Source organism: Rhinichthys klamathensis, unplaced genomic scaffold (assembly GCF_029890125.1).
Source record: "Rhinichthys klamathensis goyatoka isolate OS25496 unplaced genomic scaffold, OSU_Roscu_1.1 h1tg000055l_1, whole genome shotgun sequence".
Lineage (NCBI taxonomy): Eukaryota > Metazoa > Chordata > Actinopteri > Cypriniformes > Leuciscidae > Rhinichthys > Rhinichthys klamathensis.
The window spans coordinates 4,060,911-4,083,316 of NW_026606600.1; the positions used below are offsets into that span (position 1 = coordinate 4,060,911).

The following is a 22,406-nucleotide window of genomic DNA, read 5'->3' on the forward strand; positions in this document are numbered from 1 at the left end:
ACTAAAGTACTAAGTCCACAGAATTACTTAATGATGAACATACAGCACAATAGCATCATAAATCTAATAATGGAGGTTTACATATAACATTTAAGTTAATGCAGGTAATATGAAATTGTACACAAACAAAAGCAGTCATAAGTGCCCTTGAAATGCACTCTCAGGAGTGTGTATGTGTGTGTACTGGCGGACTGCATGTAGAGAAGGCAAACTGGCCTCAGGAGGGGTCTAAAACTGGGAAATGTAGTGTTCACACTGGGTTCACATCTCTGATGTATTTAACAGCCACTGCGGCCCTCCAAGTTGTTAACGAAGGAATTTTTCAGAAGAAATAAATACTTTTGAGCTAGGATGCGTAGAATAGTGTACACTTGGGCAGCATCACCTTCAAAAAAAGACTTCACATTTTCTATACCCATTAGAGAGTGTTAATGGGGGACAGAGCATTCAGCAAACTGTTGCCAAAAAAAGTTATTTATGCACAATAGCCATATCCAAGCAGAGAATCAATGTAAAAACACAGAGAATTAGGCGGGGTCTTAGCTGAGCTTCTGCGCCGTATACGGTCTGTGCCAAATATTCTCAGTGGTGCGTTAATACTGAGTTACACACTGCTTTAGGTAACAGAAGGCCCATAGATCTTGGAAATGTGAAAAAAAAAAATCCATCCCAAGTTTGCAGGGCAATATAACCTGAATCCTGAAGTTTCAGTCATATCTCTTCATCTGCCTCGGTGGTGAGATTTAAGCTTTAAATTAAGCTGCTAAAAGTTTTTCCTGGAACTTCCTTTGGTGTGCTGGGCCTCGCTGGCCCTGTTTACACCTGGTATTAAGATGCGTTTTGGTCGATCAGATCACACGTGGATGATGCTAAAAACAGGTGTAAACAGGGTCTAAAACATTTTGAGCTTGCCCACTTTCGACCACTTCCAGGAGTAGTGGAAAACGCATTCGACCGGATTGCTTTCGTAGTGTAAACGCTCATGTGGTCAACATGTGTTCGAACAGCCACAAAAATACCACCTGCTCTCCGCCTACTGACCTAACGCATAAACATTATGGGAAGCGCGTTAGCCAGACCAGATTCAAACTTTGTTGGCTGGAGATCCAAGTTTGATTTGAAAACAAACAATTTCCCAAGCACAATGTTCTCTCACCATTCCTGATTTCTAACAAACACGCACAGAGTTTGGCGTGGTCTGTTTTTCCGTCATCTCCAGGCACGTTCATATGAAAACTGCGCAAGCTTATTTCGCTGATTCGATTGAAAGATCTGAAAAAGCCCATACATTTACCCGCCCATAGACCCTCCCCTCGAAGAAATCAGGACAGAGGTGATTGTAAGTGAACAAAAGAGACAGATTAAAATACAAACAGGTATAAACAGGTATGTGTCTGCCTCGTCTACTTGTGATCGATCGACCAAAAACACATCTTAATACCAGGTGTAAACAGGGCCTCTGATGCTCTGTGTGTGGAAAGACAGCATGATACTATATTAACCATTGTCCTTGATCTGGACCCTTGATGCTCACTATACAGGTAGTTTCCACCGCTATAAAATGAAGTTGTAGATGGGAAATCATCCCGATAATACAAGCATATGAGAAAATATAATAAATAAATAATATTACATCTAGAGCTGCGTCCGAAAGCCTGCATGGCTGCCCTATCGGGCAATGCATTTGCAGGCAGCGTTTGCACCCAAAGGTACCTCTCAAAACTGATTTCGCAGAGACTTCCGAGGCAGCATAATGGTTTAATGATCTACAAAATAGAGAGAGCTTTGGTGATAACTAAGCAAATATTTAATTACTACAAAACTAAAAAAAGACATTGAAAGTGGAAAAAGTTGGTCAAAAACGTACATTTACACACAAGCTGACCAACAACAGCAACTTTCAGATGCCAGTTTTATTTTTTAGCCGAACTGTTACTGAATCTAAAGCACCAGATAGTGTGATATCATAGGCAGTAAAGGATACATCTATGCTGCCTTCTAAAATCGCTCAGATGAAGGTATCTCAGTAGACAGGATGTGACACGATCATGGGATTATTTCGGACGTGCCATTTTGCCTCCCTACCTTCCATATGCTGCCTGCGGAGGCATCCTTTTTCAGCTTTCGAGTGCAGCCATAGTTAGTTGAATAATAATTTATGATGATCTTAATGAGTCAGATTTCCAAATTGCACATCTTTAATGCATCTTTACCCTCTCCCAATCGGCCTGTAGCTCATGTTCAGTAATGACACATAATCATAGGTTTACTGCAATGCGTCTCAAGTCTCAAAGAGGCCATTCCATTAAAGCACACAATGTAAAACCAATCATTATCCTGTCACCTCACAAAGTCAAATCTCTCCTCCTCTCCTGTTAAAATGCACCATCTATTTCTAGTTGTGTTTAGCGAATACTGGCTGTGCTTTTCTGTGTATATATGTATATGTGTGCGGTTAGAGAAGGTTTGTGAATTGGTACAATTGTGCCAGCGTACCACCGTGAGCTGAATGCGCTCATTCTACTGGCCTATCACTTTCAATAATGTCAGTCACCATGCCAGCCCCCTTTGAGCCTGGCACTGAATCACACCATCAAAGCACTCAGTGGGAGTAGGGGTGCCGTACAATAGACGGACCGTCCCACACAACCCCTCTGGAACCAACTGCCACAAGAAACTATAGCTACAGTAGCTTTGTGTGTGCGCTCCGATCTGCTGCCATCTAAACTAAATCAACGTTAGTCGACATGAACAGATTTAGCGCAGAAAGATTTTAAGACCTAAAACGTCCACCACAGTTCTGCTCTTTAGAGGGAGAAGTTTAATTGCTGCTGGGTTTGGAAGGGTTTTATCTTAAAATGAAAAATAAAACTCTTCTGAGACCACAATTACAGGACCAAAAAGTACCGTTTACTTTTAGCGCTGTGTTATGTGAAAGTTCCTGAAGCACAGCAGTGGTGAAGTTACGAAAGCCAGAGATACAAACATGAAGGAGGGCAGGAGAGCAAGGCTGTTGCTGAACAAACCCCTGTCCCAAGTGCATCCATTCCAGAACAAATGAGAGGCCTGAGCCCATGGGGTTTGCCTGGCAGGATCATGCTCAGTCCAAAACCTCCAAAGCTCCACCACAGCTGAAATGGTCATAAAGATCACAGTTCTTCCAATGAGCCATGGCAATACCAAGAAAACCCCAACTCATCAGTATTCAAAATAAGCAAGAGTGTACACACTCACATGCATCGACTGGACATCTCGAAAACCCTGTTTAATATCTCCCCCATGACCAACACAATCCAGCTCTCAACATTTCCTGATCTCATTCCATCTTTTACCCCCCACCATTTCCTCTTATTTCTCCACTGTAAATCAAACAAAAAAGTGCCAAAACAAGCAGCATGTCAAAGAATTAAGACAGAGAAAAGGTCTTGTCCTAAATCAAAATGTAATGCTCTAAGCTTTTTTTATATACATGTATACTTGGTTAAATTAGGGCTCCACAATAAATGGTTAAACTGATACTCATTATTATTTTGCTCAAAAATTATAATTGCGATTATTAATGATGATTGTTCTCAGTTGAGTAAACACGAGAAGAACATTAAGAGAACATCAGCTCATTTTCATACTCACAACAGTTTATTTGACCTCATCAAGTTTCCTGATTTATCATAATTATCATATACATTAACACACTCCTTACATTATGAAAACTGGTAAAACCATAAGAAGCTTATGATAAAAGCTAAAACAATTGAATTCATAGTAATTAAACATAATTCCAAAATATGTGAACATTTTTCTATTAAAACAAGAAAAAGACTTTGTATTGCAGTACAAAGTTTGTGTAAATGCATCTATTCAGCAAGATTCATGTTTAGCTTTATTACATTTCATCATTTGAGCAGAATATCGCAATGGAGATCACTAAAATATATCCATTTAAGAGGTTAAAACTCTTTAAATTTGGGGATTTAAACTCTAGACATCTGGCAACCCCAAGCATGAAAGCTTGTGGAGAATTGTTACCAGTGCAAGATAAAAGAAATGTCAAATGAAAAAAAAAAGTAAGATAAATAAACAGTGGGGCAATATCTCACGCAGATGAGAGAAGCAAAATCGCTATGTTAAAAGCATAAATAAAGGACTTTTTGAAACCCGTTTGCAAACAAGGGTTCAACTTTCTCCATCTACTTTACGTCTGGGGGCAAATGAAATATTAAAGAAAACAGAAATTTGAACTTAAATTGGTAGAGGTACTTTCTTCTTGTCTGTGTGAGGTTAAGCACATATTCTTGCGTATACCATAATGCAATGAGATAGTTATGGTTGGATGTGAGTTGCTGTTACTTTTCTTGGTACGTATGCACAGCTCTGGAAATAAAACTCTACAGCAGCTCTGTAATAGATCCACAGCACTGAGGTCCAATTATGCTGAGCTTTGTGTGTGAGTGTGTGTGTATAGGCAGGGGGACAAAGGGAACCATGCCTTATTAATCTTTCAGTGAATCAGTAAATTCATCTCCCAAGAGCAGCAATTCATGTTTGCTAGAAGCGGGTTTAATGAGAGCTGTGAGCACACAAGCTCCCATTCTGAGCAATACGAACCCCGTGTGTATGGCCTCCTCCTCAGCAGCACTGGACACAAGAGAGCAGCTTTTTTCTAGTATGTCATGGCAACAGAAAACCTGTTTCATTTATGCCACAAATAATTAATGCTTTCTCATTATCTATTATCACATGCACTTCTTAAAATATTATGCATTGTAGGGGTGTCCAATCCTGCTCCTAGAGGGCCACTGTCCTGCAAAGTTTAGCCTCAACACACCTGCCAGGAAGTTTGTAGTATGCCTAGTAAGGGTATGTTTTCACGACAACGATGTACTAAAAACGGACGACACAAACAGACGACGACGTTGTCAAAACAATCCCTGTTCACAAGGATCCGTGAAAACGACTAAAAACGCTGTGTTATGCATGGAATACTTGCACTTTGAAACCCGATTTCAAAAGCTTGCGTTTTCAGGCCACCAAAACGCCATTGTCGTGTAAACGAAAGGCCAAAACGCATAAAAGTTTTCTGTTTTTAGTTGAAAACGGTGTCGTTTAAATGGCCCCTAAGACTTTGATTATCTGGTTCAGGTGTGTTTAATTGGAGTTTGGTTGGAGTTAAACTGTGCAGGACAGTGGCCCTCCAGAAGCAGGATTGGACAACCCTGCACTAGAAACTTCCTGGCAAGTGTGTTGGAGCTGGTTGAAGCTAATATCTGTAGGACGATGACCCTCTAGGAGCAGGATTGGACACCCTTTATATTATGCCATTAAAAAATGGGTTGAATGAAAAATAGTTGCACTGTAAAAAAAATGTGTTTTGTTTTTATAGCAAATTTTTAAATAGCGACTTAAAATGATTAAAAAAAATATATATGCTTAGCTAGGCTATGCAAAATCAGTTTTGGAACAAAAGGAGGGTGAATAAATGATTACAGAATTTTCATTTTTGGGATGAACTATCCCTTTAAAAGTCTAATGTTGTGAAGGATTTTGAAGTTTTGTGTGGAAATCAAATCATTGAGGTAATAAGAACGACATACTGTTAGACTCCAGTTGACATGCGGCACTTTGGTGTGCAGGTTCAGGCTGAAGATGAGGAGCAAGACGCCTGTGACAACGAAGGCACTGCAGCTGACAAACTCAAAGAGGTAGACGCCGGCACAAGGCGAGCACATCATTACGGTCTCAATAAAGATGAAAGAGATGAGAGCCAGGACCTGCAACAGAGAGGAGAAAAACGATTATTTTAAAATAACACAACAAGCATTTGTCCCAGCAGTAAACAACTCGCTTAATTTTATCGAGCAGAAAATCAAAGCCAGCATCTGATGTTGACTTAAACGATACAACTATACAGATTTATCTCTGATTTAAGACCACAATATAATACAATGTAGTCCTTTGTGAAGAGCGGTGAAGAACCACAAGAAAGTATTTTTCTCGAAAGGCTTTTTCAAGGAATAAATGACTCATCTACATTCAGCGCTTACTTTGTAATGCGTTTTCCACATGGTCATAACAGGGCCTTGTAGAGTGTGTTGAACCCTACTGAAGTCACAGAGGGTTCACCAATGTTTTCCTGCCGCATTTGTCAGTAGACCACAGCACGGGAAGAATTCTGAGGTTAAAATGCTATTTAGGTGTTATGCAGCCTTGACTCTCCAGCATAAAACCTCAGACAGATTACAGGTTGGCTCGCTCCAACAGGGGAGACAGAACCACTGCCACAAAACATTCCAACATCCAGACGGCCGGCCATTTCCAGCTGCCGGATGCTGTCATACGGCAGAAGATGCACATCTAGATATGGAAGTACAATGTGGAAACCTCCCTATGAAATTAATGATTTCTGTGATGAATAAAGAACTGGATGTTGGCTTGCTAATGGAACAACAGTGAAAGTCAGCCAACAATTTTAGCCTCTCCTGATGCAGAGAAATAAAAGCAAAACCATCCACTGGACCATGACACTGTAGGGCATTCAATTGGATCCAACTAGAATGAACTTGATGGCTAGGTCTGCTATTCACCAGTTTATGCATTAAGGCCAACTCACACCGCACAGACAAACACCAACAAACACGTTTGTTGACAGTTGACACATGACAGTTATTTTTCATAAAATTCGAAATCCAACTGCCAACTTGTTTGTTGGTGTTTGTCTGTGCGCTGTGAATAGGCTTTATGCCGAGCGTCACGTGACCAAACCGGAAAACGGGTCTCATTGCATCCGCTTGTCAGAGAAAGTGTTAACGGCCGTAAGAACTAACTATGATATCTATGGATTTTTAAGGTAATCAGCTAACCTACTAAGTTCACTTTGTTATTGGTGTTTTATGCTATTTAAATATCTAAACGTTAGTGTGAAGAAGAAAAATTAAAACAACTTTTAAATATCAATCTGCACATGCGAGGGGCATTGGTTATGCTCATTTTTGCTTGCTCCTTTTAAGTTATCTTGAGTAAAACCGCAAAAAAATTCATGAAGCACATACAAAAGACCTGAATCGGAAGCGATGTGATCTGTTTTCCGGCTTGGTCACGTGACGCTCGGCATAAAGCCAATTGGCCTTTAGATGACCAAAGTGGAACACTCTTTGGAAAACTGCAAAGGGCTGAGGGCCCCATTTGAGTGGGACCAAGAAAATAGCTTTTAATATTGTGGAATAAAATAGTGAATACTCAGGGACTCTCAGTCAACTTGTCAATCAATAAAGAAAATAAGACTAAATAAAATTCTGTATTTTTTCTCCATAGCTCATGTTGTGCATTTGAAATGCAAATCGAGTCAAGCATCAGCCAGCATGACTGCATTACATGAGACCTGAACAGATCAGTCACCTGATCTACAATGCAAAGAGTTTCGTTTTTTCTTTACACAAATATCAAAAATAAAACATTTAATAAGGTAAAGCACATAATGTTATACAAATGCAATGTTCTAGTATCTATGAGCACAAATGCTAAATACACTGAATTAGCATAGTTTTGTGAAGACAAGTAATTTCTTATAGCTTTAACAATGGCTTAAATAATAATATATAAATAAATATAATTTAAAATAAAATATGATGTGTTTATGTGATTTCTATGAATTGTTTTATTTTAACTTCTGAGTCAAAAGCAGCTTGTAAAACACTGAATCAAATTTCGATTTGCATTTTCTTCCTAGTTCTCTCCCCTTCCAATTGGTTGGTTTATTCTGACTGAAACGTTTAATCAAAGCAACCAACATTAAATCTCAAGGTGGGGTTAGGTGCCTTGTTAAAGAGACAGTTTACCTAAAAATAAAAATTATGTCATCATTTGCACACCATCATGTCATTCTAAACCTTTATAACTTACTTTCTTCTGTGCAACCATATTTGAATCAAGTTGGTAACCAAACAGGTTTGGTGAACATCGACAGCCATTGTATGGAAAACAAATTACATTTCTCAAAATATCATCTCTTATGTTCCGCAGAAGTAAGAGAGTCATTTTTGGGTAAACTATAACTTTAAGACCCCCAAGTTGGCAACACATATAATTTGCTACATCATAATGCACTCAGGTAAAATAGCTACCAGCACTAGATTTCTTCAAAAAATTCTATGTAATTAAATATTCTACAGAATTTCATAGGAAGGCTGAATGTTATCACAAAGTGTCAACTGCTACTGACCACTTCCCCCTATACTTACACAAACCCTTCTTCATCTCATCCGGCTTTTTTGCACTGATCACATTAGGGAAGTGTGTACCTGCTCATATCATCGTTCCTGTCACAGTGCCAGCAGATCCAGCATCACACACCATCAAAAATACAGGCTAAAGATGTGTATTTGGAGATGAGGTCATTGATCTTGATAAACGCAGCACAGACCGTGTCCCACACGGCAGCAGGTGTCAGGCGCACAGAAAGTGATGTTTATATGTCACTCCCCACCCTCCTCCTCCTCCTCCTCCTCCTCCTCCTCCTCCTTCTGCTGTCCTTCAGAGCCCCCCTATACTTTAGGCAATCAGCAAGTTCCTTGTAGCAATGACCACAGGGAGTCAAATCCCCAGTTTGTACACGCGCCATCTGTTGTGCCCAGAAAATGAATGTTGGGAGGGGTGGTCTGACAGCTTGCATTGTGTTCCAAGAGTTCCTCCTTAAACGGAAATGAGCCTTCCAGCTCCCACCCAACAGCCTTTTCCTCGCCTAAAGGGAATTGCTCCTTGCACAAAATTTAAACCACTATTCCAAAGCTTCTTAACCTTGGAGATGTTCGCAGAAAAGCAAACTCTCCACATTACATAAGTTTCACAAGAGCGAGGGGAGAAGTACACAGGCACAAAGCATCTGGTGAGTCCATCAACTCACTACATTACAGAGAGCTCTTTCATTATATGTAACCGTTCCTTATCAAAATGGAAAAACTCTATCCTTTAAGGTAAAATGACACATTTATGATGCTACTTGACAGCTCCAAAAACATCTATAATTTTACTCATGTCATGTCAGGATGACACAAGGTGAAAACACCTGCCTAGGGCCAGCTGCATTTAAACATAGCCATTATGTTAAGACAGTGTCTAAAGATTTAGTATGACCCACTAGCAGTTCAACAAGGGGCATTCAGTCTTACTTTTTTTTGGTATCAAACTAGGCCAATCTATGTTTTTATTGAAAATTTTTAAAAAGTGGAAAGGTCAATAGTTTTGCCCTTCAGGGCTGAAACTACAGTCTAAATTGACAAGGTCCTTCTTGGTTAAACTGAAAGGAAGCCGTATAAAAACAAAAGGTTGGAGAGTATCTTTACCAAAGGACATTTAAAAGAATTTAATTTAGGGATGACTGGTAGCAACTGACTAATTGATTAGTGAGGTCAACTAGTTTACCTAGATTTTTTCTTATAAACTAACATTCAAAAGTTTAGGGCCAGTTTTAAAAAAAAAGTATTAACAAATTAAATACTTTTATTTATTAAGGGTGTGACAGAAAAGAAAAGTAAGTTTCTTTTTATAGCAACAATTATAACGATTTCTATTTCAGATAAATGCTTTTCTTGTGTATTTTCAATTCATAAAAGAATCCTGAAAAAAAGTATCCATGTTTCCGCAAAAGTATTAAGCAGCACAATTGTTTTCAACATTGATAAATGTTTCTTGAGCATATTATCGATTTCTGAAGGATCATGTGACACTGAAGACTGGAGTAATGATGCTGAAAATTCAGCTTTGCATCACAGGAATAAATAATTTAAAATATATTCAAATAGAAAACAGTAATTTTAAACTGCAATAATAATGTTTTACTGTATTATTGATCAAATAAATGCAGCCTTGGTACGCATTAGATTAGAGGCTTTCAAAAGCCTTAAATTAAAAAACCTTACTGACCAAGATTATGCTTATTTTATTGTATAGTTATTTACTTTATATTAAAAATTATTTTTTTAGCAGCAGTGCTTTAATTAGTATGCTTTTGCTTTACTGAAGCTTTTAGACAGCTTGCACCCTATAGAATCTTTTCTGTCTAGATTTGCAAAAACACGTTATGTAAACGCCTACAAAACGCCCACTAAGGATTATGTTTTTGTAGAAGCCCAACAGATTATATTTGAATGCAAAAGTCCAATGATTATTTTTGTTCTTCTGTGAATGGAATGGGTGATTCACTGATATTAGCCAAGAAAACCACATCTGCCGATGGACAAAACCTTTCACAAAGATTAAACAGTCAAAAAGTCTCCTCTTTATCCTTATCCCATGGGGGCCTTAGGTAAATCATTGGCCACGACATGGAGAAACAGCCATGGTTGAATATTCTTGGCAAGCCAGCAGCAGGAAACATGCAGCCATGTGAAAAACCCTGTGCTACAGCTCAATCTGCTCCTTTTAACCCAAAAAAACTCCAAACAATCCAAATAGCACTCAGACTGTTAGCAGGACAGAATGAGGACATATCCAAGGCCCAGAGGAGTCACTGCACACAAAAACATAATAATGTGACAAAAGCAAGAACACAATACAACTAAAGTCTAAAGCGGAGCTCGATACAGCCTCTCTCATTTGCAATGGGTAATATATTAAATCTCTCTTTTGAGGAATGATTGATCACATATTCAAACAAGTCTGTGATATTATGGTCGCGTCTCAAAACGTCTCTGGTTACTGATTTAACCTATGTTCTCTGAATAGGGAACGAGACGCTGCGTAGCTTAAGACGCAGTGGGAACGCCCTCTGGGTGTGCCGATTGTCTGAAGCCCTTATAGAATCACACCAATCCATTGGCTGATGGCGCGGGCGCCGCCCCGACGCTCTTGCGTCGTCATATTATATTAGCGCGCGCGCGCCATCTGCTCCTCAGATTTCTCTGCCGAAAAAGGAAGCTTGTCGGCAGCGCAAGGAGCTTGGCAGCGAACGCAGCGTCTCGTTCCCTATTCAGAGAACAGGTTACATCAGTAACCAGAGACGTTTTCTTTCATAGGTTCACTCAACGCTGCGTAGCTTAAGACGCAGTGGGAACGAAATACCAAACTCGCCAAGCTAATCGCTGCCGTAACTAGTACAATGACCAGATAACTCACACGACTGGTTCAAGCAGATAAAACTTGGGAACCTGGAGTCATGTCAAGATCCAAACTGTAGAATCTGACAAAAGTGTGCGGAGAGGACCAGCCTGCCGCTACACAAATATCTTCCAGGAGGGCACCTCTAAAAAGTGCTTGAGAGGAAGCCACGCCTCTGGTGGAATGTGCCCTGATGCTAAGAGGTGAAGGCAGACCGCGCACCTCATATGCCAGTGAAATAGCCTCTGTAACCCAGTGGGAAATTCTCTGCTTTGATGCGGCAAGCCCGCGGCGGCCAGCACCAAAACATACCAAGAGCTGGTTGGATTTTCTCCAACCGCCAGAGTGATCCACGTATAACTTCAATGCTCAGACAGGGCAGAGCAAATTAAGCTTCTTGTCCTCCTCAGAGACAAAAGGAGGAGGATGGAAAGAGTGAAGGTTAATAACCTGAGACCGGAATGCTGTGGACAATACTTTGGGCACATATCCCGGTTTCGGTCTCAAAGTCACCCTGACCAGACCAGGAGCGAAGTCTATACATGTCTTGCTAACAAAAAGAGCTTGCAAATCCCCCACCCGCTTCAAAGAAGCCAAGGCTAACAAAAGAGTAACCTTGAGAGTCAGAATCCGCTCTGGAGCTGACTCTAAGGGCTCAAAGGGAGCCTCCGTTAAGCCCTCCAGGACGACCGACAGGTCCCAAGAGGGAATTCCAGGGGAGCGTACTGGTTTCAGGCACCTAACCCCACGCATAAATGCTGAGACTAACCTCAATTTACCTAGGGGTATCTCATCCGACTCTCTATGAGCGGCAATAGCAGCAACATACACTCTCAGAGTAGTAGCGCCCGCTCCAGAAGCAAACTTCTCCTGAAGGAATTCCAACACTGAACCGACTGGGCAGCTGACTGGGTCCGTAGCGTGTGTCGAACACCACGACTCAAAAACCCTCCACTTGGAGGAATATAACCTTCTCGTGGAAGGGGCTCTCGCACTCGCAATGGTCTCCTGGACGTCAGCGGGAAGACCAAAGCTCAAAGCAATCGGCCTCTAATGGGCCATACGCATAGCTTCCAAATTTCGGGGCGAGGATGCCATATCCTGCCCTGAAGCTGGGACAGCAGATCCTCCCTGACCGGAATCTCCCAAGGGGGGGAGTTCCAGAAGAGGAACCAGCTCCGAGAACCACGGCTGGGACGGCCAGAATGGGGCTATAAGTAGGAGACGGGCTCCGCTCTCCCTCACTCTGGACAGAACTGCCTGGATCAACTTGACAGGCGGGAATGCATAAAGTTTCTGCATCGGCCATGGGTGGGCGAATGCATCTATCCCCAATGGTGCTGGGGGGCTCAGGGAGAACCAAAGTGGGCATTGGGACGACTCCTGTGATGCAAAGAGGTCCACCTCTGTTTTTCCGAACACTTTCCAAATCAGGGCTACTGTTCGGCGGTTCAACATCCATTCCCCCGACCTGAGCTTCTGCCTCGACAGAAAATCTGCTGCGAGGTTCAGGATCCCAGGAACATGGACTGCCCTCAGTGAAAGGAACTTGCCCTGAGACCACAGGAGAAGGTGGCGCGCATGCCTGTCCAGGGTGCGCGACCGTGAACCCCCCTGCCGGTTTACATGAGACACTACCGCCATATTGTCTGTTCTGACAATGACATGGTGTCCTTCGAGAAAGGGGAGAAAGTGAAGAAGGGCCAGGGAAACAGCTCTCAGCTCCAAGCTGTTTATGTGCCAAGAGAGAGTCTCTCCAGTCCAGACCCCACATGCTGGCCTGCCCTCGAAAACCGCACCCCAGCCGGTCAGAGAGGCGTCCGTCGTAACCATTTGGCAACGGAAAACTGCACCCATGCCGAGCCCTTTCCGAAGGAAGAGAGGGTCCCGCCAAATTGAAAGGGCGCGGAAGCAACTGCGCGACACCTTCAACAGGCGAAGAGCCGGTCCTGTGGACCGGGCACCTGAGAGTTTCATCCACCACAGAAACGGTCTCATGTGGAGCAACCCTAGGAGAAGCACAGGGGATGCTGCGGCCACGAGACCCAGAAGCACAGAAACACGATGGCCGAGCGTGAAGCGAGCCAAACATGTCAAAAGACTGGAAATCCGGGCAGGAGCCAAACGGGCCTGCATCAGAACGGAATCCAGGCGCACCCCTAAGAAAACTGTGCTTTGAGTTGGGGTAAGAACACTCTTCTCTGTGTTCAACCTCAGGCCGAGAGACTGAATGTGACGAAGGACAATGTCCCTGTGGTGAGTCACTAATTCCCTGGAGTGGGCTAAAAGGAGCCAATCGTCCAGGTATTTGAGTATACGGATGCCCTGGAGTCGCAACGGGGCCAGAGCAGCATCCATACAATCCATCAACGTTGTCGGTGCTAGAGCGAGACCAAAGGGAAGGACCCTGTACTGGTACGCCCTCTCTCCAAAGGCAAACCTGAGGAACCTCCTGTGTCGCCGTACGACCTGAATATGAAAATATGCATCCTTCAGGTCTACTGTCACGAACCAGTCCCCTGCTCGAATTTGAGATATAATAGTTTTCAGCGTCAACATCTTGAATTTCCCTTTGTAAAGGGAGAAATTTAGCTGGCGCAGGTCTAGTATTGGTCGCAGACCTCCGCCCTTTTTCGGGACCAAGAAGTAACGGCTGAAGAAGCCTTGCTCGACTTCCTTCGGAGGAACCTCTTCTATTGCTCCCTTGAGGAGAACGGATAAAATCTCCTGCTATAGTACAGAAGCCTCTGAGGCGCTGTTGACTACAGTTGGAAAGACTCCGTTGAAGCAAGGGGGCGGGCGACAGAACTGAAGTGTGTAGCCGAGCCGAACCGTGCGGAGGATCCAAGGCGATACCCCTGGCAGACGCCTCCATTCTTGAAAGAAATGAGATAGAGGAAGTGGAGTGTTGCAATGCGGCGGATATACCTGTGTTAGGGTGACCCGCTGACTCCTGTGGGGTGGCGTGGTCCAACATGAAGGAGAGCACTTGACGTCCTGACACGTAGTGGGAGGTACCACTGCCTGTTTGATCAAGATCATAGGGTCTGCCTGCTCCTGAGGAAAACCTAAAGTGTCTCCGAGGATGCGAGCGGCAGGTATCAAACGCGTCGGAGGCAAGGGGAGAAAGCTGAACGCGTCTCCGTCCTCCTGCGCCAGACGGTTTGAACGAGGTTGAATAGTAACTGCACTTCGAAACACGCTAGGTGGCGAAAGTGACAGGTTTAGAGAAGGAGAGCAAGTGAGAGGTGGGCAGAAACGCTTGCGCGGTCTGTCCCAACCTCGTAAATCAGGGGAAGCTCTCCTTTTTCTGACCTGCGGGTCAGGAACGATTCGAGGAGGCTGGAGCGAAGGGTTTGTTAGACCGCTTCATGAGGCTGACCGCTTTATGAGGTCGCTGGTGGGGAAACGGGCGACCGCGGGCTCCCCAAACCGTAGCAGGTGGGGGATGAGCCGAGTCACTTCTCCTAGCGGCAAAATCCGGCCTATGAGACGAACGTTCTCTGGGTTGAGCCGGGGAGGGGTTAGAGGATTCCCTGGCCCTCCTGGGCATAAACTGCCTGAGGGCAGCTGACTGGGATTTTGCGGCCCGAAACTTGTCAACCACAGTGTTGACCGCCTCCCCAAACAGTCCAGATTGAGAAACTGGGGCGTCCAAGAGGAAAACCTTCTCTTTGTCACGGATCTCCGTGAGATTGAGCCATAGGTGGCGCTCTGCAGCAATCGCCCCCACCATAGAACGACCTATAGCACGTGCGGTGTGCTTGGTGGCTCTTAAGGCCAGATCCGTGCGCCTTACGAACCTCTTTGACAGCTTCTGGCGTAATTCCTGTTCCCTCGTCCATCTCCTTCAAGACGTCCGCCTGGTAGGCTTGGAGGATGCCCATAGTATGTAGGGCCATGCCTGCCTGACCAGCTGCCATGTAGGACTTTCCGATAAGGGCGGAAGTAGTCCTGCACGGTTTAGAGGGAAGGAGGGGGCGAGATTTCCATGACGGAGCAGACGACGGAGAAAGGTGAGTAGCCAACGTGTCCTCAACCGCTGGAATGGCGGAATAGCCCTACTCCACAGAACCAACGAGTTTGGTGAAGTCAGCGGCTGCCGTGTTTGTTAGACGCGCGGAAAAAGGCTACTTCCAGGATCTGGAGATCTCGTGATGCAGATCACTGAAAAAGGGCAGCTTTCTCCGCTCAGGCCTAGAATTAGGGCCACTTAAAAATCTCTCGTCGAGTTTAGACGATTGTGACTCGCGGGGCTCGTCGGGCCAGTCAATAGAGAGCTTCTCTGTAGCGGGCGAAAGCACGTCGATAAGCTCCGTGTAGGCCGCAGTAGGCCGCGCCTCCTGGCCGCTAGGCGCGAGACCGTCAGTAGCTAAAGCAGGCCTGAAATCCTCGGAGTCGGACGCTGTAGTGTAAATAATATCTTCCAGCCCGAAAGAAACCGTCTCGCGTGCTCTCGGGCTGGGGCATAAATAATCATGCGAAAACTCGACTGGCCGAACACCGCGTGCGTGCTCGGGAGAGGGAGGGACAGAAAGGGCCTGGCCCGTCTGCTCGTACTCTATATCCTCGAGCTCTACATCCGAACCCCAGGTCGCGGATTCCAACAAGGCCTCGGCAGCCTCGGGAGCGCGACGGGGGGGAACGAATGACTCCTTCTCAAAAAACGCGAGCCGAGAGTGGAGGGTTTTGAGAAGCAGATTGTCACAAAACTTGCATTTAGACAAGCCTAAAATAGCCTCGCGCGCATGCGAAAAACCCATACATTTAACACACTTACTGTGAGGGTCGTCGTTCGCAATAAAGCGAACGCATGGCGGCGGGCAACGACGAAACTCCTTGGCACTTCACCGCAAGGAGAACTGAGTTCCACTATTCGCAGTCGCTGAAGTGCAGATGAAGAATGCTGATGATAAATCCGAATTATTTGGGCCAGAAAAACCGAGACCGAAGGGCTTAAGATGGCCGTTTCGTGAAGGCAGAGAAATCTGAGAATCTGAGAAGCAGATGGCGCGCGCGCGCTAATATAATATGACGACGCAAGAGCGTCATCAGCCAATGAATTGCCGTGATTCTATAAGGGCTTCAGACAATCGGCACACCCAGAGGGCGTTCCCACTGCGTCTTAAGCTACGCAGCGTTGAGTGAACCTATGAAAGAGAACACCCCAAGGGATATCACTGGAATGTTCCAATTTACAAGTTTTGTGGGAACTTTCTGAATCATATCCTGTTTAGCTTTCAGTTCAGTCTTTTATTTTAATTAATTCCCTCTCACTAAGCTGTTTATTACTGCAGTACAAAACGTCCCATACCATACCATACCTGAGCAAAGAAACAGCTTATAGACGCCTCCTTCACTGAGCATTACAAAACAAACATCTCAGGATGTTAAAAAAAACTACTAGAGGTAGTTCCTAGATCCCTATGGTAGACTATGCGGTCGATATTTTTGCTAATCTCTGATCAGTTGCAGTCTTTCTCATAAGAGTCCAAACAGATTGAAGAAGCTGTTTTTAAGTCAGCAATAACCAGAGCTTTACTATACAACTCGTGCCTGCCTGTAATTTGACTCCACAGGCAAATGAAGCTTCTGGGTTCACATAAAAAAGCATAGAAAGCCACTCATTATGTTTATGAAGATAAAAGTGCATGTACTCCACATGCCCACTATGTCAGCTAGTACGTGTGCTTCCAAGTATTATCACTTAATCCGATTAAAATCTGTCTGTGGAGTCATTTGAGCCTTGAGACGCACATAAAAGCAGAAAACTTGATTCATTAAGCAATCTTTAAACAGACAGTACTATCTTCTGTACTTGGCACACAGGTTGTTTCCTTTGGCTGAGGACACAAGCCCTTGTTTCACCTAATGACTTCCTTAGTTTCACTCTGTTTTCCCCCCTGCATGCAGTTTCTTAACTGTGCATCACCATGAGGGCCTGATCTGAGATGCTTAGCTTTTGCTGAGCCAGCAGAACAGAGAGTCATTTCTCTCTCTCTCTCTCTCTCTCTCTCTCTCTCTCTCTCTCTCTCTCTCTCTCTCTCTCTCTCTCTCTCTCTCTCTCTCTCTCTCTCTCTCTCTCTCTCTCTCTCTCGACATCTGGCAGAGGTTCACAGGCAGAAAGCTCTTATGCGAGTTTCTGTTTTGTCTGACCACGATGACTATAGATTTTTGGGTGTTTTGCCAATCAAGTGGACCAAAAGTGCAATCTGAAAGTTAATTCATTCAGACTCCAGGCATCATTCCCCTCCGTCAGCGATGCGTTCCAGAGATTTTGATGCCTGTCGGCATGTATCCAACAGGAAATATTTTTATTTTAAATCCCCAAAAAGAGGAAATCTGCCCTCCTCACACTAATCCAATATGAGAAGAATGTTATCAGGAGTAGCCTAAATATCTAACTGAAATATGTGGAGAGAAGAAAAGGGATTATATCATAATGACTGTTTGATACACATCTGCTTTGCCTTAAATATTTTACCTTGAATAAAATCCAACATATGGGAAATTTGTCTTTCTTACTCTAACAAAGTCTAACATGAGAAGAATGTAATCAGGGAGGAACTATAAAAAAATGCTATCTGAAAGAAAGAAAGAAAGAAAGAAAGAAAGAAAGAAAGAAAGAAAGAAAGAAAGAAAGAAAGAAAGAAAGAAAGAAAGAAAGAAAGAAAGAAAGATCAATAAACGATGGCTCTGTTGATGAAGTCATTATTGCTCACGGGAAGTCATACTGACTGATTCAGTTGCAATACACCTTGCTGAAGTTCAGTAATGAAAACCTTTCTAGGCTCATAAGTTTTTCATGGAAAGGAGAAACCCCGTGACTATTCGAACTTACCACTTCGATAACTTTTAAAATACCGAAATGTGATTTGAGATAGTCCAGGTCACACCTGATGGCCCTGAACACGTTTCTGGAATGCACGGGCTCGGTGGTCGGCTGATACGGACTATTGGCTCCTGAAATCATCGAGGTGTTGGAGGCCTCGCCATCAAAGCCCTCTGCATCCTCGTTATTCCTCATGCTGAACTCTGTTGTCTCCACTTCCCTCCCAGATACAAGAGCAGATTTGGGTCTGAAACAGTGTTCCGCTGGTCCTCTGAAAACTGCCAGGCAGAAAAACAATGTCTCAACAAAGACCAACCCTCGTTACAAAACGGTCACCGTAAACTCCAGCCGTTTGTATGACCTAGATCCAGAGCCCAAACACTACATCCACCTCTCCAATCCCATTCCTGCATTTGTGTTGTGCTTGTATCCTGCAATGAATAGAGCTGAACGAGCTCGAATGATCACGACTGTTCTCATGGCAGTGTCCATATTTCAGAGTTTCTGGATGCAGAATGTAATGTTGCTGCGAGTCTCCGCCCCCAACTACAATCCTGCATGGAAAGACGCTTTCAAGTAAAGTCTTTACGGCTGATGTCAGAGAAACAAAAGCTCAAAACAGTTGTACTCATAACGTCAAGCTTTGAGTTACTGTCTTCTCTTATGCAGGAGAAGATCGCAATATAAGATTCATCAAATGCGAGACGACACAGTAGGCTAGATTAATGTGTCGCTATGGCAAGCCGTTTAAACATTTATTCCTTAAAACCAACTTCTATTGGAACCATTTGACATTGAATTCTACAGGCACGCTGTTCACCACTGTGTTCCAATTGTTGCTGGTAAGTGTTACAGCCTTTCTAGGCCTAATAGGGAACTGCGGGCTAGTTGTAGCCTAACACACATAAACGTTTCCACACATGCTAGCATGAAAAAACTTAGTGTTGTTTCTTGTGCCATTATCTACACTATAAACAGGGGGGAGGGGGGTGAATGCCAAAATAAAATGTTTGGAAATGCATTGCTGAACATTTAACGATTGTGAATATCTTACTGAATTCATTAATCTAAGATTTTAGTGTTTATTTAAAATGAGACATATCTGCTATTATTTTAATATCCATTCTGTTATTTAGCAGCATAGATATTTATGTAATGCTTAGCTAACTAGCAGAAGACACTAAGAGCTGTGTGGAGGGAGGGGAGGGATGTGTTGTCTTCAGCTGTTTTTCTGATTGTCTGAATGCGAGTCTTCATCTGTTTGCCTACATTGTTTGAGCTATGCTGTAGTTGTGTTTTGCAGTCTATTCATTGTCAAACTCCAAAATTTGTTTAGCTTTAATTACTAAAAAAAAATGTAATATGAGAAAGTTAACAATTGCATTTTGTTGACGTTTTAATTAGACTTGTATCAATTTTTTATTAGATAAGGTGACATTTTAAGCTGCCATAAGGTCGTTACACATCTCACTTCCATTATTTCTGGGTAAATAAGGAAAAGTAGTATACATTGTAATAATGAAACAAGACCACATAATAGTACTAGACACGTGAAATTAATGTGAAAAAATAAGACTGAAACCCAAATGTATTTACACAAACTGAGAAATTAGAAAAAAATCTTAGGTTGTACCCCTCTTCCCTGTTTATAGCCGAAAATTAATTGAAAAAGACAGTAGTCGTTACAGGATTACTTACTACTAATTAAAAATTAGTAGGCACGCCTTTAACAACCAAAAAACTAGCTAGTTAAATAAATGTTAAATCAGCTTGCCACATTGTGTCTGTTTTTTAAACCCTAGTATGCAGCCTTTAGACAGCAATGTTGGTACTTTTTCTGAAGTTAAAAATACTTTCTACCAGCTTGTAAAGACTAGTAAGTCGTTTATAGATTATACGCTAACAGTAACAGTATACCTATACACACACAAAGAGTTATAAATATAGGTCCATGTAACATTTTATATTACATTTAAAAGTTTTTTATAGGCTATGACTTTATGAACTTTTACATAAAATGTGTTTAGCCTTAAGATTATATTTAGGAAATTTTGCATTTCCAATTGCATTGCATGTACACATTTTCATCAAACATCTGACACCAAATAATAGATAGATATTGGGAGAACAGCGCTGCCCCCTACTGGTTTGGTTCCCGAACCATCTGATAACTGACGTCTCTTGAACCGTTTCGAATGATCAGTCTCAAATAGACGTAATGGCAAACAAAACATTAAATATTTGTAGGTCTTAATCAGTACTGTAATACTGTGTATCTTCTGAAATGAATTGACATGACAAACAAAAAACTATCACAAGATAGTTGTAGTCTGGATTTGTATTTTATTTAAGCCAGGACTGAAAAAAAAAAAGACATTTCCTTATCTTGTTTGCATTAAAAGCAAGATTTCACATGGCCACATACTGCATCAAGTTAAAGCCATACAATCAGACTCACTTTACGGTATAGCACACACACAGTCATTTGTGTGAATAGAAAGGTCTTTCAATTCCTGTATAGAAAATTTTGGAAGCCAGAATATTTTCTCAACATTTTCTTACTTACAGGGGTAAGTGCATATTAGAAGGATTATACAGAACAAAGCGGTCAACTTCCATCCTAGTCCTAATGAAATACATACAAAATGTGCTGTTCGTTATATAATTGCAATCATCCCCAAATGAGGGAAATAAATCAATGAAGCTGAAGCCAAGTAAACTTGTTTCTTTTGGTGGCCACCCTTAGATCTTTTATCCATTGTGTGTCTCCTTTAGGAAAACAGATGGGTTCTGAGTTAGGAAGCTTTTTCAAGTACTTCAGGCATCTCAGGAGCAGCTTGTTAGTTCTTCAATTTCTTAGTCCTTTAAGTTTTTGCTTATATTTGCACCAAGCTACTATTAGAATCAGTAACCAGCTAAATTTGTGTAGGAAAAACAATGAAATGTTTAAATGCTAACAATGTGTTGCTTTAAAAAAAAATTAACTAAGACGAATTAACAGTTCTTCGCTTCCAGTAAAACGGTTACAACGTCACGTCTTTCGGTGGAAAAAATGAGCCATGTTCACAGGAATGTGTCAGTGATACTTCAGTACACACAGTGAGATTTCAGTCACACAGCAAATGCAGAATGCAATGAAATACTTAAGTGCATCTTAAGTGCATTTAAGGCTATGAGCGCTTTTAAAAGCAGGTAGAATGTTATATGTGATCGGAGGCTTCATTAGTGACAGCCCAAGAAATTCTCACATAGTCCGTATAGATGAAAAACCTTAACCACTAAAACAAGAGGTATATAGTCCAGACTTAATGTTGTGCTTGAATATCAGCAAATGCTTTATAGCCCTGCCCATCATAAATGGAAACCGTTAAGCAATATTATGCAGAATAAATGTAAATTTCATTCGAGTTCCTTATCTCTAGTTTGGTATGAGATTATTCTTTTCATATTTCTAACACAAGTTCATGCAAAACAACAGTAAACTCGACATGTCTTGTGGTCTATTCCCTTGAAGAGCTTAAAAAGAAAGGACAAAGACTTCCAACTCTAGTGAACAAAAAAAAATAAAAAAAATCGGACATTGAACACAGACCACCACAGTAAACAGAGGATCCGTTTTGGAATGATGGCTTTCTCCAGGCTCGGCCAAGAACGGCCACCTGGGAGAAATTCAGGGCAGCTACTCGACCTAGACATAACATGTGGATTCTACATCTTTGGTTCCAGATTCCAATTCTCTGCGTTTTCCTTTTTCATCTGAAAATGTAATGATTATTTAAAAGCCACTTTAGCTGCTCCATTTACAGTGTGTCCACAACAACAGTAAGGTTAAAAACCTTAAGGAAAGCATTACATCATGCCTGTGGATGATTTGTCAAGCTAAACCAACTAAACTTGTTACATGTTCAATGACCAAAAAAGAAAAACCGAAAACAGTTTGCTTGAAACAAGGAATTCAATACAATACAGCATCAGTAGTGGAAGAAAATGTTGAGAAATTGACTATGAAGACGGACGAGGCTGTTATATGGACTCAAACCTACCCTGAGTGAAGAGACAGAGCATGTGGAGTGACAACAGTGAATGCTACACTGAAGGCAAAGTCGTCACTTCCAGTGGGCACTCAGGCAGGGCACACAAAACAAACATGCGTCGATTGCTTACAGAGACACCTACACTGCGCAGAAACCGGGAATGTTTAACATGAATCAGTCCTCAAGTTTTATATATATATATATATATATATATTTTTTTTTTTAAACTGCTAACAAACAAATCTGATATCTCATTTGTCAGGACTGACAAAAGACACGACGTACAGTCGGTCGCTTGGCCACATGAGAATGGTGCTAGTGGTTTAAGCCACAATTTTAAACTTGAGTTGGATGAAATGTCCCGTCAATATGCTAAACAAGTTTTATGTTGACAGTGACATTCACGAAAAGAAAGGCAAGCTCCCTATGGCAGCAAAAAAAACCTAGGCCAC

The 22,406-nt window shown here is 42.3% G+C and overlaps 1 protein-coding gene across 1 annotated transcript in view; it reads right to left on the reverse strand.

Annotated features, from left to right (window-relative positions):
• Positions 1-18,596, reverse strand: part of cmtm4 (CKLF-like MARVEL transmembrane domain containing 4) — a 33,043-nt gene extending 14,447 nt beyond the window's left edge. Inside the window, exons 1-2 of the mRNA XM_056248467.1 lie at positions 17,930-18,596; positions 5,592-5,768 (exon numbers count right to left, since the gene is read on the reverse strand). Of these exons, the coding sequence (XP_056104442.1) occupies positions 5,592-5,768; positions 17,930-18,115 (363 nt within the window). The 5' untranslated portion in view covers positions 18,116-18,596. The remainder of the gene's footprint in view (positions 1-5,591; positions 5,769-17,929) is intronic.
• Between the last annotated feature and the right edge of the window lie 3,810 nt (positions 18,597-22,406).